Below are 20,682 nucleotides of genomic sequence, written 5' to 3'. Positions count from 1 at the left end.
GCCTTGCTTGTGTCTATGTGCCTATGACTCTAACTGCCTTGCTGTAATTCTGCCATGGCCTACTGGCCCCCAATTGTGTCTCCGCTCCTCCCTTTCCTTTAAACTGTCATGGTCCCCCTTTCTGACGTGGTCTCTGCTGCTGCCTGCACATGCGATGTTTAGCACCTTGCCCGGAGACACTGATCCCTCCACACCGTGGTCATTCTGCCCGTTTGATGCTCTTCCTCTGCATCAGAGTTGGTTTTTTGTTGCTGTTTTTTTGGGAGAGGGGGAAAAAGAGGGATTGTAGACATCGCTTGATTTGCACGGTTTGCTTTCCTTTTGACCTATAGTGCATATATACTTGTACTGCTTAACCCGAGAAAATGTAAGACACATTGCTCTACTACTGTTGCATATGCTCACTGTCGACATATCTAAACCGTAACTAATGATATTGCATTTGTGTAAAGGTTGCTACGACGCCTAGAACATGATGTCATACGATTTGATAGCGGCCAGCCTCAGGGATGTCGGCGTGACGCTGTGTAACTATGCCAAGCTCTAATAAACGTTTTACACCAAAAAAAAAAAGTATGTTTTCAGGGAGTGATCCGAGAGCGCTGCGGTCCCGATCGCAACGTCCCCTGTAGCCTTCATAACTCTTGGGGAGGTCCAGAACAGGTCTATGCGTGCATAGGTTTGGTGTGCCGTGGAAAAGAAAGTGTATTCCCAAGCCATTGGGTAGCGTTGTCTCCAAGCATCCATAGGCCCAACTTCCTCGAGTCTCTGTAACATAGATTTCGAAAGGGACCCAGAGTGCCCCACACGTAGAACCGATCTGGCCATCTGAGAGTCTGGGGCCAGATGATAGTCCCCCCACCACCAAATACTCATCCAAAGACTCGAGGATAGTATTTAGCAAGTCCTGAAACAAAGTTTCCTGCTGTTCGTTTTGGCTAAAGACAGAAGCTATTGTATAAGTGTGATTTCCATTGATACCCTCCGTGCCAGCATCCTGCCCTGTGTCATGTATCCCTGGAACTGAGTTGCTATAAAAATGGTCAACCCTGCCATTTTCCCAGTCACCGATGAGAAATATTGTCTGTCAAACCAGTTCAATCTAAGGCGTTTCCAGTCAGCGCGCAGGAGATGAGTCTCTTGTTATAGACAGATATTACATCTAGCATCTCTCAGCGTTGCAAGGAGCGCCCGCCGTTTAATGGGTGAATTAAGTCCTTGGACACTGAAACTCATGATTATTACCTTAAAACTGTCATTGAGGAAAGTGTGGGCAGAAGCTATGGCGCGTTCTAAGTGTATTTCAATAGGCCTAACTAGACACCCCCTCCCACCCTTATCTTCCAGCAGAATCCGAGAGGTAGACCAGACTCCAAAGCAGAAATCCGTCTCTCCCTCCACCCCCAAGCCAGCTTGCAGGACAGAGTGCGATAAGCTCTTCGTTTATGATCCATTTGTGAACTTAAAGGCTTGCATTCTTCATGGGACATAGTACCTACTGGAAGGAACCTGGCCAGAAAAGCAAAGTGCTGATGCATATCCCTCCATTCTGCCTGTGTCCATCGAGGATGTGGTTCGGTGCTCCCCAGGCCTCTTTTTGATGCGGATAAGCCCTGGAGTCAGGATATAAACTTGCCTGTGCAAGTGAAGACCACTGATGTTGAGATTATAGAGAGGTGAACAAGTAAGATGAGAGATAGACAGAACAGGGAAAACAAATTAAACATATGACCCGCCATCCATCGGCTGTGGATTGAACCATTGTGCGTGGGTCCATGCGTCCAGTAGTCGATCATCACATCCAAGGGGTTGGGCTCCCCTCACCAAGGCCGAAGTTTGCTCGTCCCCAGGCTTGCCTGTCTGTCATCCCAGTCCATGGGTCCTGGAATAGCGCATCAATAGAGTTCACTCATTCAGAGGGCCACCCGCACTCTGGCGATTTTGTATCTGTTGTAGTATAGCTTTCCTTTCTTTCTGGCTTTCCTGTTCAGAAGGTTTTGGCTTTTCCCCCTTCTCGGGCCCCATCTTCGGTTCAGTTTGGGTGGCTGCTTAGATGTTGTGTCTTCCTCTAGCGGCTCTGAGCCTCCTTCGTTCATCTTCCAGGTCGATCCCGAGGACTATCTGTGCTTCTTTGAGGGATCGCAGCACTCGCAGTTCTTTATTCCAGATAAAAGATGTCCCCATCGGTAGCGAATACCTTGGTCTCGGAGATATGATGTGGCTGGTTTCAGAGTTTTGCAGCATTGAAGAGTGAGGGGCGAGAGGTCCTGGAAGATTCCCACTTGAAGACCTTCAAATGCCACAGTCGCCTTATCGCAAGTGGTTCTCATAATGTTCTCCTTCTGCCTGTATGAGAGAAGACAGGTGAGGATGTCTTGTTGTTGTCCCAGTCCAGAGGCTGGCCTCCCAGCGTGATGGGTGCGGTCCATGGTGATCTTCTTATCTCCTAGAGCTGATGCAGCGTGTCGGCAAAAGCGAATTACCCACTCCTCCGGTCTGCCACTGTCCGCCTAAAGTGGAACGCCTTTAATGCGGATGTTGGATCGCCTCGAGCAGATCTCATGATCATCCAACTTGAGATAAAGCTATTTGTTGTGCTCACAGAGGTCTATCAATTCCCAGGCTTGTTCTGCAATTACTTCCTCTCTGTGGCCTAGACTTCTTTCTAAAGAGCTCACTCAGTCCCTGATTTCTTGGATATCCTTTCTCAGCTGTTTGATGTCAGAGGCTACATCTTGCCGTAGGCTTGCAAAGTCCTCCTTGAGCGTGCTAAATATTTTTTCCATATCGCCCCATGTGATCGATCATCTGTGTGTTCTCCGGCCGGTTCCATGTCTTTCTCCGAGGGCAGGGCCACCTGTTGATCAGATCCGTGCCCCCCATTTTCTTGGAGTACGGTTTCTGAAGGAGGTCTTTAATCGTAGGATCCTTCTTAGCTTGCTGCATGGACATTTCTGTGGGGCACTACCAAGTGGGCTAAAGGATTGTACAGTCCGGAACCACTAAATGAATTCCGTCCTCCTCTAGTCCGCCAGTATGTCAGTGGCTCCGTTCCCTGGTCCACTGTCGATTGATTCCCATCCCCAGGGGGCTTGGAGTGAGGGTCAAGGTCTGTGCTCCAGTCCCTGGAGATCGTCTACCATTCTCCTCACCATTGCTGACTTCTTCGTATACATGGGGAACTGCGCTTCCAAAGTCAGGGTCGGGCCTCTATGCGGTAGTTAAGGTGGCTGCCCAACCCACAGTGTGTGCTGAATGTCAAAGGGCCTTCCCTGTGGCCGTTTCGATCCTAGACACTCCAGTGCCTCCACTTGGCGCTCAAAGTGAGGCCACCGTTCAGATAGGTTTAGCGGCAAGTCAATATAGGCCCTGGGATCAAGTGGGGGAATGATTCACAGTTCCTAACTCCCAGTACGGTCACCCCGCTTAATTGAGCGATACCCTGCCCCCGGCGGAGCTCTGCCTACCTGTTAGGGGAGACTATTGTGTCAATCAGGGATGTCTCTATCGGCGGCGGCGACAGGCTGATGCAGGCTCGTCATTTGGGCCTAACTCAGGCCTCCCCTACGGGGAGCCGCAGTAACGCCACCACTCCAGGGATGCCCCGCGCCTGCCACTCGTCTTCTGCTTTCCACCAGCCCCACTGAACTCCTATTCGGACGCCTCCGTTTTTTGTGGCTGGCTCGGAGTGCCCACCCAGACGGAGGCGCTGCTTACGGCCACTCACCGTCACTAGGCCGCTTCCTGTGTCTCCGTCTCGGCGGCCACGGGGTCTGTCCAGGCCGGCCCACCTGAGTGTTCCAGGCCACTAGACTCTAAGGGTCGCCAGCCCAGTTTCGCGACTCCGCTCTCACATGAGTGCTGCTGGGGCTACGTCGGAGCCACTGACTGCGATCTCCGCAGGCACGACAATCCTCTCCCGCAGTGGCAGCCGGGCGCGGCGGCCGTGCTATCATCCAGGCCTCAGAGCCAGTCCTCAGTCGCAGCTCCTTCAATGCAGATTGCAGCAGCGGTGGGGAAATGATCTCCGTCCAGCCCTGCCTGTTAGCGTCTGGAGCCATTGGGCTTCAATTCCGCCTCATCTGGGATCTCTAATGTGCCGTGCAGACGCCTTTCGTGGCCCTGGCGGGCTGTGCTCTGAAGAAACGGTGCTACTCTGCCGCCATCTTGGCTACACCCCCGCCCCCAATCTTTAAACTTCACAGATTATACACCTCACCAGCTTAATTCATTAACTTTTCAGAAGCAGATACTGTGTTATGTTCCAGAATGCATCCATTTATATACATTTTGGTCATTCATAAATTATAATCCATAGACTGCCTTAGAACAAAATATCCTGTAATAACAGAGATTATATTTCTCAGTATATTAGGAGCTAGAATGATCATTCTGAACATTGCATTTGCAGACTCACTCCCTACAAACATGCAAATATTAAATTAAAAGCTAGAACTCTGTCCATGGACAAAGAAATAAATGATTGGTTAAAGAAAAATAGTAGCTGAAATGAATTCTGTGACCAATTTGTCTTGGGGTTAAGGGCTCAAAAAGCAAATTAACGTTGAAAGTCACAGAACTTAATATTGAGATCTAGACCCCATCAGACATAAAAAACAAGCATTTACAATGCAATGGTCTCGGCATCATTAAAGGTAGAGCTATTGACATTGCTCATGACATTTCTTTTTTTTCTTTAAATCATAAATAAATGGCATTGTCATTTACATTGTCAATACACACCACTCTGCACTCACCTGCACTGCACTGCACTGCACTGCACTCACCTGCACTCACCTGCACTGCACTGCACTCACCTGCACTGCACTGCACTCACCTGCACTGCACTGCACTCACCTGCACTGCACTCACCTGCACTCACCTGCACTGCACTCACCTACACTGCACTCACCTGCACTGCACTCACCTGCACTGCACTGCACTCACCTGCACTGCACTCACCTGCACTGCACTCACCTGCACTGCACTCACCTGCACTGCACTCACCTGCACTCACCTGCACTGCACTCACCTGCAGTGCACTGCACTGCACTCACCTGCACTGCACTCACATGCACTGCACTGCACTCACCTGCACTGCACTGCACTCACCTGCACTGCACTCACCTGCACTGCAATCACCTGCATTGCACTCACCTGCACTGCACTGCACTGCACTCACCTGCACTGCACTCACCTGCACTGCACTCACCTGCACTGCACTCACCTGCACTGCACTGCACTCACCTGCACTGCACTGCACTCACCTGCACTGCACTCACCTGTACTGCACTCACCTGCACTGCACTCACCTGCACTGCACTCACCTGAACGCCACTGCACTGCACTCACCTGCACTGCACTGCACTCACCTGCACTGCACTCACCTGCACTGCACTCACCTGCACTGCACTCACCTGCACTGCACGCACTGCACTCACCTGCACTGCACTCACCTGGACTGCACTGCACTGCACTCACCTGCACTGCACTCACCTGCACTGCACTCACCTGCACTGCACTCACCTGCACTGCACTCACCTGCACTGCACTGCACTCACCTGCACTGCACTCACCTGCACTGCACTCACCTGCACTGCACTGTACTCACCTGCACTGTACTCACCTGCACTGCACTCACCTGCACTCACCTGCACTGCACTGCACTCACCTGCACTGCACTCACCTGCACTGCATGCACTGCACTCACCTGCACTGCACGCACTGCACTCACCTGCACTGCACTCACGTGCACTGCACTGCACTCACCTGCACTGCACTCACCTGCACTGCACTGCACTCACCTGCACTACACTGCACTCACCTGCACTGCACTGCACTCACCTGCACTGCACTCACCTGCACTGCACTCACCTGCACTGCACTCACCTGCACTGCACTCACCTGCACTACACTGACCTGCACTGCACTGCACTCACCTGCACTGCACTGCACTCACCTGCACTGCACTCACCTGCACTGCACTGCACTCACCTGCACTGCACTCACCTGCACTGCACTCACCTGCACTGCACTCACCTGCACTGCACTCACCTGCACTGCACTGCACTCCACTCACCTGCACTGCACTGCACTCACCTGCACTGCACTCACCTGCACTGCACGCACCTGCACTGCACTGCACTCACCTGCACTCCACTGCACTGCACTCCACTGCACTGCACTCCACTGCACTCCACTCCACTCCACTCCACTGCACTCCACTCCACTGCACTCCACTGCACTCCACTCCACTCACCTCCACTGCACTCCACTGCACTCCACTGCACTGCACTCCACTGCACTGCACTGCACTGCACTCCACTCACCTGCACTGCACTCACCTGCACTGCACTGCACTCACCTGCACTGCACTGCACTCACCTGCACTGCACTGCACATACCTGCACTCACTACTCTGCACTCACTACTCTGCACTCACTACTCTGCACTCACTACTCTGCACTCACTACTCTGCACTCTGCACTCACTACTCTGCACTCACTACTCACTACTCTGCACTCACTACTCACTACTCTGCACTCACTACTCACTACTCTGCACTCACTACTCACTATTCACTACTCTGCACTCACTACTCTGCACTCACTACTCTGCACTCACTACTCTGCACTCACTACTCTGCACTCACTACTCTGCACTCACTACTCACTACTCTGCACTCACTACTCTGCACTCACTACTCACTACTCTGCACTCACTACTCTGCACTCACTACTCACTACTCTGCACTCACTACTCACTACTCTGCACTCACTACTCACTACTCTGCACTCACTACTCTGCACTCTGCACTCACTACTCTGCACTCACTACTCACTACTCTGCACTCACTACTCTGCACTCTGCACTCACTACTCTGCACACTCACTCTGCACTCACTACTCTGCACACTCTCTCTGCACTCTCTCTGCACACTCTCTCTGCACACTCACTCTGCACGCTCACTCTGCACTCACTACTCTGCACTCACTACTCTGCACTCACTACTCTGCACTCACTACTCTGCACTCACTACTCTGCACTCACTACTCTGCACTCTGCACACTCACTCTGCACTGTGCGCGCTGCCGATATCATGGAATCTTCCACCACACTTTCTAAAACTCTATAGTCCGAAGCATAATAGGCACAGAACCAAAAGAAGGGTAGACATTGCTTAAAATAATCTTATTGTATTTATGAGAAGCAAAAGCGAGACTGTGAAATGTGCTGAATATCAGTTTGTTATGAATCAACAGAGTGGAGTTAGAGAACCAAGAAATAGTAATTTAGAATCCGGGTTAGAAGGAGTAGTAATCACAAGCTGAGCATCAACGGGCGCGAAACAGCGTGGTGGGCGCGCAGGAGACGCAGCGTGAGCGTGCACATCAGCTGAAGATCACCGGAGAAGATTCCGAGTCTGCCTGCTGCCCTGACTGACCTGCTGTGGAGGGAAAGAGCCCGGTGAGTGGCGGTAGAGGGGGGGCGGCAGAGAGGGAGTGGGCAGAGAGGGAGGGTGTGTGTGTGCGTGTGTGTGTGTGTGTGTACGTGCGTGTGTCTGTCTGTGTCTGTGTGTGTCTGGTGTGTGCCTGCCTGCCTGCCTTTGTGTGTGCGCGTCCACAGACCCTGGTCGGCTCGTGCACCGCTCTGTACTCCCTTCCGAGCTTACTCGGCGACAATAGTTCTCGTTGCCGAGACCTAAAAATGGAGAGGAGAGCACATGATGCGCAAGATCTGTTGCAAGGAGCTTCAGTGTCTCATAGGTAATGAAATGAGGGTTACAGATAAGTGGTACGTGAGAGTACGTCTTCTGCCGGCAGGGTTGTGAGTATGGGATAATATTGTGTGAGGTACTGCACCCTACCCTCCCACCCCGCCACTGCAATAAAAACAAGTGAGGAGCAAAACATGCCCTTCCCACCTTGTAAAGCACAGAAAATGGCGACAGTCGAGAAAATGGAGTCAGTTATGCAAGCGCCGTCATGCACATAAAGAAACTTAAAGCAAAGCAAAATTAGAAAGCAAGGTGACCTGAAGTCATGTTAAAGCCAATAGCAAGCACTGCCGTGATGCAAGATAAAGTCAGAGAGTAAGATTGACATGAAGCCATGTCAAAGTCAATAGTAAGAGCTCATATCGAAAGGTACTGTTCTACTTCATAATTGTTCTCACTAGAAAGGCATATATAAGATCGTTCTCCATTAAAGCTAGAATAAAATAATACGCTAAAGTCAGTTTAAGATGGTAATAGTTGACGTCATCATCAGGTACTCAACCACAAGAGTGTCCAATTCATAACACTGTTGCACCGCTGAGACTAGAACCAGGACCCTCAGCTCGAGTCAGCAGCTCTGGCTGCTGGACCACATCATCTCCACTGCATTACCAATTCTTGTTTTACAAGGCGAGTGCGGTCTATGACCAAAGTTACTAGGGAAAATACTGATGTAGACATCAGGTTCTAATGAGAATATCACGCTTTCATATAGCTAGGTCGGGTCCCAAATAACATTCAATAAAGCTTCAGAACAAAGTTTATATGTGTACTCTGATCATACATTACGTCAGTGAGCATGGCAGGCGATAGTACAGGTACACGCCCAGTACTCATGAACAGAACGTGGGCCTTCTGCAATAACACCAATGGGTTACTTTTCATGTATGTCCTTTTTAATTATTTTTGGTAACTAACTATATGGTTGTTGGGTCTACGTGTGAACTGGCCTAAGTCTCAGGTGTTTCCGATGCAGCCACTATCGGAAGAAGAGCGATGAGGTGGGTCTTTGACACTTTTAGATATCTGAGTGTCCAGGTTTACCATTCCCAGGCAGACCTCACAGACAGTAACCTGGGAAGGGCGATTGCCAGGGCCGGTGCAGCCCTCCCATTTTGGTTGAGCTTACCCTTATCCCCCATGGGGCGGATAGCCATTTCTAAAATGCTCCTACTCCCCCGGCTTTTATATTTTTCCTTGACGCTCCCTTATAGACTGCCACGTAAACCTTTCAAAGACCTAGAATCGCTCCTTACATCATAGATTTGGGGATCCAGAGCGGCACTTCATAAACTGTATCTCCCCTTATCTGAGGGGGGCCTAGGAGCGCCGAACTATGAACATTACTACGCTGCTGCGCAGTTACAGTGGCCAATGAGATGGCTTGCGAACAGCAATTTGGCTGAACTTCCCCCCTGGGCGAGGAGACTGCGACAGCCAGACATGATTGAATGGCTATTAGGCACCGATACCGAGCTACAAAAAAAAAGGGCAATTTATTAATGCTAGCAAGATGCTGCTGGCTAAAATACATGCTACCCAAGGGGTGGTCTACACCGTACACTCCCAATCTGCTGTTGGAGGTCCTTCCTGGAACCTACACCTACTATGGGCACCCAGAAATCGAAGCCTAGAGGGCAGCGGGACCGGACATATGGGGAGACCTGTTTGCAGATTTGCAATTACAGGACTTCACGGTTTGGTGGACGTTTATGGGATACCACCGGAGATATTCCTGCTCTACACCACCCTGTCAAAGCACTTCTTATACTTATGGGGTAACACTTGTAACAAACCTACCTCTTCCCAGCCTCTGCAAACCGTATTAACACATGGACAGGGTAGGTGTGCAATCACAGCGATTTACAACTCTTTTAGGCCTGATCCGACACCCCTGTTGGTCCCATTGTACGAGTATTGGGACACAGCACTGTCCACTAATATTACCGATAAACAATGGACACAATGCATAAATCATCCCAGAGTTGTATCACCAAATGCTAGGCTGAAGTATACACAGTTCAATTATCGCCACCATACATAATTAACACCATACAGGCTTGCACGCATTTATCCCACCTCGACATATGTCTGGCTCCAGAGGCACCATTTCCCCACATAGTGTGGACGTGTCCATGTCGCAGACCATTTTGGGATGAGGTGGCTGGGACACTAACAAAGGCAGCAGGCACCCCGATAACAACCCAGGGACCACATTTTCTGCTGGGAATAACGAACGCCAACGCACCGCGCAAGACTCTCAATAAATTCTTGGACCTAGCACTGGTGCAGGCAAAGCGCAGAATAGCTATGTCTTGGAAGTCGGAGCAGGCCCCAGCACCCAATTATGGCTCCAGGACCTCCGTAGAGTACTTGTCGCAGAACATGAGTCACACTCACTAGATGCATCTAGGCTACCCTCACAAATCAATCCCCGACAAGGGCAAGAATATTTGACTGCCATCGAAACTAAGCTGCACACAATTGTCTCAACTAACATAGAATGCTCCCTCGCCCTGTGCACCACCACAAGTAGAAGTGAAATCACCACACATACCGCATATCCTCACACTCTACAAACCCTTGTCTGGACATGGATGTGTAGGCGCTGTGTGGGCACACACACAGACTATGGGGTTCTCTCTCCCCTCCACCGACACTCCCTGACCTCACACTTGCTCGCCCACACCTGACGGCACGTAAACAGTTCTTATTCCCGAATATAAGGCAGTCGATGAAGGAAAATATTCAGTTATCTGCAATTCTACCGATAGAAACAGTAAGCTTTGCGTCCAAGTTATAAATTGTCAATACTGGTTAAAAAATATTATTTTGAGTTACTGTGAGACACTTCACCACAGCCGCTTCTGTAACCTGTGCTGTAGTAACCTACAAATGTCAGTTAAAGCTCAATTGTATAACCTGCTGAAAATGAATAAACATCTATTTAAAAAAACAAACCTATATGATTATTCAAAATGTTTAATCTTTTTTCCCGCGTGTTAACCCAAGTGCCGACTTTTGTGCCAAATTTGGGAGCACGTCCCGGACGACGGTACCAAATGCACAGGTAGTGCATGTGGAAGACCCCCGCCATCAGTGCATGTTTAGTTTTGCCCTTGGTGACATCAGGGAATAATAAAAGGAAGTTGCGCAGCGGGAGTCAGAGTCAGTCCACGTCGCATCTAAAATAGCGTGTGCACTTAATTTCTTTCTAGGCCTGTCAGTACGCCTCATGTGACAGAGAGAGTTGTGGACGGGGTGTCCCTGCACTCCATATTTATTTTTCTGTGGTCCACCTCCCCCTACAAACTACATCTCCTCATTCCCCGCACTCTGCGTAGCTCCCTTCCTGCTAAATCCCCTGTCCAGGCTTCGGTTTGCCTTAATGCACACTCGCCGTTTCTTTTTTGGTATTGAGACGTTCCAATGACTTTCATATTCCCTCGACAGTTCACACTTCTATTTTTTCAACAGAATTAATATTTACAAACATCTGCTTTAACACCTTCCATGCTAATGACGGAATGGTTCACTCATGAGCACAAGTGCAAGTGTGCTCATGACGGAACCATTCCGTCATGAGAACACTTAAAAACAAGCAACCAGTAAACGTGTCCGTCCTAGATAAACAAACGCATTTTAAAACAAGAGGTGCTAATGCTACCTGCTGTGCGTCTGAGATGCCACGGAGTGCTAGCGGAAGAAACGATCGCTATTGTAAACAAGCTGAGGATCAACGGGCGCGATACAGCGTGGTGGGCGCGCACGACGCAGCGTGGGCGTGCACATCAGCTGAAGATCGCCGGAGAAGACAGAGTCTGCCTTCTGCCGTGACTGACCCGATGCGGAGGGAAAGAGCCCGGTGAGTGGGGGGGGGGCGGCAGAGAGAGAGAGAGAGAGAGAGTGTGAGAGTGTGTGTGTGTGTGTGTGTGTGTGTGTGTGCATGCATGCATGCGTGCGTGCGTGTGTCTGTCTGTCTGTGTGTGTGTCTGGCGCATGCCTGCCTGCCTTCGTGCGCGTCCACAGACCCTGGTCGGCTCGTCCACCTCTCTGTAGTCCCTTGCTAGCTTACTAGGCGACAATAGTTCTCGTTGCCGAGACCTAAAAATATGGCAAGGAAGAAAAGCAAATGCAAGAGGACAAAAATAATACTGAAAGTACCCCACAAGAGACTACTAAAAGGCCACCTAGGATTTGTTAAGTCAGCAAGACTCATAAGTAGTAGACAGTTGAGCTTGCCAGTACTTTTTCTGATTTCTAACACAATAACAGTAATCAGAGAGGGGAAAACATTGAAACTGGGGAATATTTTGAGGGTAAAACAGAAGATGAACTTTCACTTAAAGTTATAAAGCGAAAAGGACCTGGACTTTAATAACCCTGCTTGCTAAAGATAAGACCCAAAGAGAAGTGGAGTAGCATGTGACAGACAGGCACAAATGACAGCTTTTCTAACTGCACTGGACAGTGCAAAGGCCTCCATGAAGAAATGGGTTACTCACAGTGTGAATAAATATGTCATCACATAATTGGATTTACCAAAGAGAACAAAATATTCAGAAAAGTTTTTGGCAGCTATTAAGGAATGTACTTAATTCTCAGGGAACTCATTTGATGTCTGATTCGTCAGATCACACAGTAGAAAACACTCTCTAAAGAACAAATGCAAATTACTCTCAATTGGTACTGTAGAATTCTGTCTGATTACTTTCACAAGTGTAATCGAAACGTGCTTCAAGAGTCAATAAAAATAAGGATGCTATGCTTAAGGTTAGTAAACAAAGGTGAAAACATTTTGCAATAAAGTATTCAGGTACTAGCTCATTAATGAGTAGATGGATACAGACATTAAAAGGTCTTCAGACCAAAGTTGCTGGGACTCCTAGAGGCTGATTTAGTGTTTGTCGGGAGGAGGCAAGTCGGTCGGGGTGGGAGAGTTCTTACCATACTGAGGGTCCTCCGCTCACCAAATTTAGACCTTTCCACCATCCATGCAGACATCTTGTTATTTAATTTATACATCTCACCCCTCATTTTTTTCTTTACAGCAGATGGAGGTCTCGGTGTTCAATTACGCCGATGACCTCCAACTCATTTTCGATCTCTCCCGCTCCCCCACCTCTGCCCTGAATTTCCAGAGGGTCATGCTTTACATCCAGGAATGGATGAACTGCAACCACCTCAAACTGAACCCCGACAAAACCGAATTGGTGTTGACGAGGGGGAGGTTGCAGTCCTTGGTCCTCTTCCTTCTGGCCCCTTTCCCTTGGTCCCCCTCCCCTTCCGGTTACCAAGGTCAAAACCCTGGGCATCTTTATCAATCCCCTGCTCACCCTCCACACGCAGGTCAACGCAGTGGTGTCTGCCTGTTTCCTTTCCCTCCGCACCATCCGTAAGGTCTCCAGATTCTTTTCGGCCGCCGCTCTCAAGCTCATTCTGATGGCCATGGTGCTATCGCGCCTTGACTATGGGAATGTGGTCTATAATGGTGCCCCGGCCTACTTGATCCGCCGGCTTCAACTGATACAAAATCAGGCCGCTCGCCTGATTTATGGTCTCCCTAAATTCCATCATGCATCCCCTCTGTTGCAGTCTTTGCACTGGTTACCGGTGAAGGAGAGGGCCCTCTTCAAGCTGGGCTGCATCACGTATCAGGCTAGGTCGGGGACTGCCCCCGCCTTCCTTTGTGAAGCCATTTCTTCCTACCTCCCGACTAGAGAGCTCCGCTCCGCCCACCTGGCTCTCTTGTCAGTCCCCCGCTTCAGGAAGCAGAAGTCCGGGGGGGCCAGATTTGCGGTGCTAGCTCCCTCCTTCTGGAACTCACTTCCTCTTACACTTAGGACTTCATCCTCCTACTTGGAATTCCGCAAACTCCTCAAGACCTTCTTGTTTTCTAGATCTGCAGCAGCCTAGTCGCTCTCTCTGCCTCCTCTGGTTCACCGCTGTCTAGCGCCATGAAACCGTCCCGGTATAAGTGCGCTCAATAAATATTTTAAAATTCAAATTCAATTCAGAGATGGAGCATTCTACATTGCTGACATAATTACGGTCCACCTATCTGTAAATGGAGCAGATGGACTTTCAGCTTGGCAAGGAGGGTACTCCGTTGCAATGGAGTACCCTCTTCTCTAAACTCTAAATCAGCTCTAAGTATCTCAAGTCTATACTGAGGCCCAACATCCAAAAGGCTATTGCTAAATGGTAAATAAATAGAAGCTATCTAATTAGTCTAGAACAAAATCTGTCCTCTTCTTCCACTGCTCAGCAGCTAATTAAATTAAAAACTGCAGAGCTGTTAAGGGTTGCAAGCAGGTCATTCTGAGGGTGAGCCCAGGTTGTAAAGAAACAATGGCTGAAGATGTTTCATCCAATGTTTCTTTTCATGCAAAGTAAGTGTGACAAATGCAAGGTTTGAAAACCCCACTCCAGCAGTCCAAAGCGATATTTATCAGGGAGTATATGGTTTCCCATTTGCATGCTTACATGGATGCATTAACATCAAGTGTGTTCTAAGCAAATCAACAACTTGTTCTTGAGAAATGGAAGAAAGGTCATTGAAGGGCAACAGAATGTTCACAAACTTAAATGCTCATGTTGAACATTGTACTTTCTTCGGACAATAAGCAAAAGCGACATGTATTTACTGTGATCAGTAAAGGTGAAAGAAGGGCGGGTGACCAGAAAGAGGGGCTAGGATGCTGCTGATAGCAAAGCCTGAGAGAGGACAATAAACAGAATACTGGTGGGATATCCCCTCTCCAGGAGCCTTGTTATAAGAATGTCAGACCCTCTAAAATAACCCATGCTTTTCTGAGAAACTGTCGCAAGTGCTACTTGTCCGTAAGGCTTCCAGGGTGATGACGGATATTGTAGGAGACAGTTCCTTTCAGTTGGGTTTCTGAAAAGTGAAGTGCAAAATGTGCTCAAAGTACAGATCATTTCATATCTTTTACCCACATAGGTAGTTCTTCATGCACTTCTGAGCAATCCTTTTATAACTTTTATTTATTTTCTGTTAAATTGTCCTGACTGGCCAACAGGCACACCCATGCTTAAACAGTATTTTGTTTACTTGTCCCAACATCTAGAAGAAAAACGTTCCACACTAGTAAGGCATGTGCGGCAAGAGGTTTACTTGATCATGTTACTTTTCCGAGAGAGGTAAAGATTCAAACATGATCATATGAATCCAATCCTCATAAAGAGTGTTTTACTATTGGTCCCATAGGCTAACCCATATCCTCTGATTTGTGTATGTTGCAACCTCATTTGTCCCGATGAAGACCCCATTGGAAGGCAATTATGTGGGGGGTGAAAAAGTGGATGCAATTATATGTTGACTTTAATTGATGCTTACATTGGTCCTAAAACCTGTACTCTGATTTCAGTCTGTGTTTGTTTATAATGCTCAACCATTTAGGTCAACATTAATTCTTTATGCTTTTATTCACCAGCAAACTCATTGTTCACTCATGTCACCCATCATGTTCACCGCAGTGTTTTTTGGAGCATTTATTTTCTATACATGTAGAATGGCTGCTTGTAACAGTAATTAAAGAAATGGTTACTCTGTTCCTAAGTCTATACAGTTTACTTGCCTAGGAAGCATGGGTTAACACGCTTCCTACAAGGGAGCCATTGTTTGATTTGTGTATTGTGTACCCAGAATCCCAGAAATACCGGGTTTCACAATATTCTGTTTGACACAATATATGTAGGCAAACGAAAAGAAACATGTTATCATCTCCATAATCAACATATTTTAGAATACATTTATTAATTTTAAATGTGCAACTGTTCTGGATTATGATCATTGCTTCAGTTGTGATGTATTGAAAATAAATGAAAGGGCTGCTTTCAAAGCATCGTCTGTGCCGTGCCAAAAGCCATACAGAGAGAGAAATAAATCACAAGAATATTTGCCATGATTACGGCATACTTAAAAGATCAATAATATTCATAGGTTAACATGCAACTTGTCTGAATAAGAATGTACAACTAACTTGTGTCCTGATGGCAAATATAGATTTCTACAATCTTTCATCAGCTTCATGAATAACATTGTTCAGATTGTGTCCTTCAAACCTGGCATTATGCCAGGACACAGCAAATGACAGAGGAGCACAAGAGATATGAGAAGAACTCTAGTAATGTGCAATACTGCCTTGCAATGTGTCATGCAGGGAGGAACATCCTTTACAACGCAACTTTTACAACGAAGTACCTTTACGACGCAACCATTACAACGCAACTTTTACGTCTTGCACTGGGGGGCGCTCTAGGATAGGGAATAGTTTCCAACACCTTCCCTACTATCCACGGGCACTGGAGTTGGAATAGTAAATTAAACTATTCACTATCCAGCGCCCCCCAACGCAAGTCGTTGTAACGACTTGCGTTGTAAAACTTGCGTCGTAAAGGCATGCGTTGTAATAGCATGCGTTGTAACGTCATACATCCGTCATGGGGGTGCCTCCTTAATCCTCCGCTCATTTTGAGCAACTTCGAAGAGTTACACATCACCAGCCCTGTAACCTCAACCACAGGCTGCCAAATTGGTTTATTTATTTTGAATGTTAACAATCTACAACTTGATTTGCGGACAGAAAAAAATTAGGCCAATAAGCAGGGTCTTCAAAAACGTGACTTTCTTACAGGATCTAAAATTGTTGAATATGTTGGTCCATCCTATTCTCTCATTCAGCCAACCCCTATTTAAGAGAATACATGGAGAGGTTCTAGGTACCACTAGCTTCACTTAATTATTAATTTAGATGTCTCCATTTCTGTTGCTAGATAGGTTCATGCACGTAAAAACACAATAATGTGACACAATTTTCACCGAAAGATGTGACTCTCAAGTCAGAAGCACCCACAAGCATTAGAGACTGCGCATACAACAACAGATCTTATTCAAACAAGTGACTGCAACAAAAAAAGATAATCCCCGCCCAACTGAAAAATCTATTCGATTTATAACTTCTTACTTCAGCTCTGCATACGATATGTTTTCAAAATGAAGCATTCAAATAAAAAGGTGTTTTTCAGTGCTCAAATCCCAACCAAATTATGATACAGCATTTCTTGTCAGCGAACGAGAGACATCAATCCATAGGAGGTTGCAGGAGTTAGTTGACCAGACGTAGTAGCCCGTCACTAAGAGTGGAGGGGCACCACTCCCGCTCCCGTTTTCAAGCATGATGAGTGTCTGTCAAACTGAGCAAAGGTCAGCTTGACAGACACCCATCATGTTGGGGTTAGGATCCAAGCATTTTAAATATGCTAATATGCCGGCGCCAGGCTATGCTGGGCTGAACATTTCACAGCCCTGAAGTCGTGATCTCATCAGAGCAGCAAAGACTTATGAAAGCCTCCCCCTTATGACACAGGAGAGACTCAGACACGGGAGCTTCATTTTAAATCCCTGGCTGTCCATCAGCAAAGTCACGTCACAGGGTGCGGAGGGAGCAGCAACTCTCACTGACCTCATCTGAATCTGTGAGGAGTTAGAGAAAATCTAACGCTCATTGGTTGATACATGAGAAGGTCAGCCAATAAGAAGAGATGGGATCTTTTGTCAGTCCCTTCCTTCCTCGAAGCCTCCAGGATCTACTGAGGCCTTTCTGCTGACCACTTGATGTCACTGCTGTCGCCCAGTAAGTGTCTGAATGTTGGATGTGTGTGTATACATATGAATGTATGTGGATTTGCGTTTGCACGCTGTGAATTGGTGTGTGCGTATGTGCTTATGAATGGGGAGAGTATGTGCGTGTGCTTGAGAATGGATGGGTGGGAGGGTGTGTGTGCTTGTAAGTGGATGAGTGGAAGTGAGTGTGCGCCCACCTCACTGCTCAGCCACCTAACAGGCTGTCAATGTGGTTGCCCACCACATTCTTTAACAATGCCTAATTTAAAATGTTCTGCAAACCGAAGACAAACAAAGGCTCTTTCACATTACCCCTTGCTCAACAGAGAAATTGAATGCTATCAGAAAATACCCATCAGTACTTTTACTGGAGTTCCCAAACACAATGGCTTGTTAAGGGTGCCACAGGCCATAATTCAAGCAAGAAAAACCTACCTTCTTTCCCTAATTAGATAATAAAAGACAGCAATAATTGAGGTTCAGTGAGCCCCTCACAACCTTGTCCCCAGTACTATTGCAACTTCTGCCCAATGATGCTGATGATCTTAAACAGATGCCTACACAAAGCCAATATTTCATTGCAAAGTCAGATTTATTTTCAGTTGTTCTATCCCTTTTCTCTCTCCCACCAACAACACACAAACATCCTCCATGTGAAGAAATTGGGACTGCCTTGCGGGTACAATTTAATATTTTTACAATTCTACAAAAACCATACATAAGACACATAACATAACTAAGAGCTTTTGTTTTGCACGGTTTATGTTCAAATAATTCTCCGCACCACCCCAGGAAAACATGAATCCAAACTTGAAGTGCAGTATGCATACCCTGTAATGAACGTGTTTGAAAATGACACAATGGTTGCGAACATCTGACATTGGAACATCACCTCATCTGTGTAAAAACCTGACCTCTGACTTCTCATCTAGCTACTAAGGAGAGGCCCGTTTGGATAAGGATAGGATGTCTTTGTGGTACCCATATGAGATTGGTCTTTCAAATACAAGGAAAATAAAACCATGTATATGTATACAGTGCGCTAAACTCGGCCGGAAGGTAAGTCTACAAATCAAGATATTTACTGCAAGCCAGGAGCTCATGAGAGTCCAACATATATAAATAGCAGCACTACTCTCTGCCTCATTGAGAATTACGGCCTGATAGTTCATAAATACTCTGAAGGAGGGTTCAAGAAGCCAGATTCAGTGGGAAACTCTCAGGCTCTTCATCTTTTTACATGAATAAAAGTCACTCTTCCCACGTACTGACTGGACTGCAGTTTGACTTCCTCAGTTCTGCACGATCTGTCATGAGTTCTTCATAGACTAAGACATCGCACTCCATCTCCTGGTGGGAATAAAAGAGAAAGAAATAGAATCAGTTACGTTAGGAGTTTGATACAGTCCCCCACCGCTTAAAGTTTAAGGCACACAAGAACCCTGTTGGTCACAACCCCATCAAAGGAAGAAGCCTGCATATGGGTCAATGCCCATTTCACCGAAATCTGGAATGATCCTTCCCAAAGGCAAGAGATTTTCTGGCTTTATGAATCTGGAGAAAAACATAGGGAGAGGACAATAGCCTTGTTGGACAGGGAAGCGTCTGTTTCCTCTTCAGGAGGTAATCTTTTCTACATTTACATTCTCATACCTTGTCAGGATCTTTCCTGCAAGGGCAAGGTATGTGGAAGATATCCTCAACTGAGAAGGAAATGATTACTTACGTGTAAACATCAGTTTGGAGCGTGTAACATTATAGATTCAGATGCATTAATCTCTCCTGCCTTCTAGTGTTAGGTTCACAGTATTACAGCTCATTTTATTTCTGAAGTCTTCGTTCTGATTTTGGGCATGTGTTGAATGACTTATCATATACAGTGAAACCCCAATGAATATCGACATAGACCTCCACCTGTCATAATTTCCTTTTCTCTCAATCAATGTGTGTCTGTGTGCATTAAAAATGTGTGTATGTTCTCCATTAGAGACCTGCTTCTATCCTGTCCCCAGGGAAGTGAAATGGTAGCATGCAAATCTACAACCGTACAAGCTGAAAACCGATTTTTACATCATGTTTTCTGTTTACAACTTGTGTTGTTGTAGTTGATCTCATGTTGTGCATAGCGTTGAAAGCAGCACCCTCTCCCCAAAAAATTGTGCCATGAGGAAAGTAGCACATGGTGAAGCAAACAAAGCCTTTTAAACTGAAAGATCCTAAACTTGTGCTTTAAAATGTAGCACTAAGAGTGAAAAGCCTGCCTGGGCGTCAGAAATAAAACTGCATTTTTTTAAGTGAAACACAGGCATTTTGTGCTGCAAAGTGAAAACATGAGCTTTGAAATTGACATGTTTTAGTCAGACGTTTTTCATTTAGCAATCCAGGTCAAATATTGCACAAGTAATTCCTAGCTTGACTTAAATCTGTTTAGTTTAGATTTTGTTCTCACTGTGAAAATGTTATTTTAACTTGTAAAGTTTTAAATGTGCATTAGTAGAGTATAACCTGTATTAGAATTAGGACAACATTTTATAATGTAGAAAACAGAACCAGCTTTTGATTCAGCTCTTCCTCTCAGAGTTTCAGCTGGCCTTCAAGAGAAGCAAACAGTGGCATCATTTACAGCTGTGACTTCAGAGCTGTATCTCTGTAGTTGCTGGAAGGTTTAAACAAAGCCTCATTTAATTATTTGTTTTAGTGAGAATAGAAAACGCACATTTTTTTAAAAATACATTACAATGTTATGTTTAACGTTTCTTGCTTAATAAAAGGTTCTTTTGAAGTTCATGTTATGTGTTTAGTCAGAAATAAAATGTATTTTTTTAAAGGAAGGTTAGGAGATTAAGTTGTATTAAATAAGATGCAGAATATGCAGCGGGAAGGATCTTTGCATGTCTAATAGGATTACGATGCAGCCTGCCGGAGGTATTGTTTTGGTAAATGCTGGTTTCCAGTTGGAGGAAGACAAAGTCATGCTACATGCTTAGTAACATTATTCTTTAATATACGTGTTCCTAGTTAGGAGTCTCATAACATTTACAAGAGCACTTTCAGAGCCCTTTGAGAGAGACAAAGAGACAGATTTAGAGACAGGAGCTGGAGAGAAGTTTCAGACTCTGATGCAGAAATGAAGGGAGGAGAGCAGATGTGATTTGCAGATGATGGGAAGGAGAGGGCAGACGTTGACTCACAGCAGAATGGAGGAAGAAGTAGGTAGATTAGATGTTGTTTTATTTATTCTGAATTGTATTAAAAT

The 20,682-nt window shown here is 46.5% G+C and overlaps 1 protein-coding gene across 1 annotated transcript in view; it reads right to left on the bottom strand.

The window, feature by feature from the left end:
* Nucleotides 1-20,682, bottom strand: part of CTSF (cathepsin F) — a 612,378-nt gene that overhangs the window by 363,736 nt on the left and 227,960 nt on the right. The window contains exon 3 of the mRNA XM_078660834.1: nucleotides 18,695-18,776. Within this exon, the coding sequence (XP_078516960.1) occupies nucleotides 18,695-18,776 (82 nt within the window). The remainder of the gene's footprint in view (nucleotides 1-18,694; nucleotides 18,777-20,682) is intronic.

This window comes from Lissotriton helveticus, chromosome 9 (assembly GCF_964261635.1).
Source record: "Lissotriton helveticus chromosome 9, aLisHel1.1, whole genome shotgun sequence".
Lineage (NCBI taxonomy): Eukaryota > Metazoa > Chordata > Amphibia > Caudata > Salamandridae > Lissotriton > Lissotriton helveticus.
This window is presented reverse-complemented; position numbering and strand designations above follow the sequence as displayed.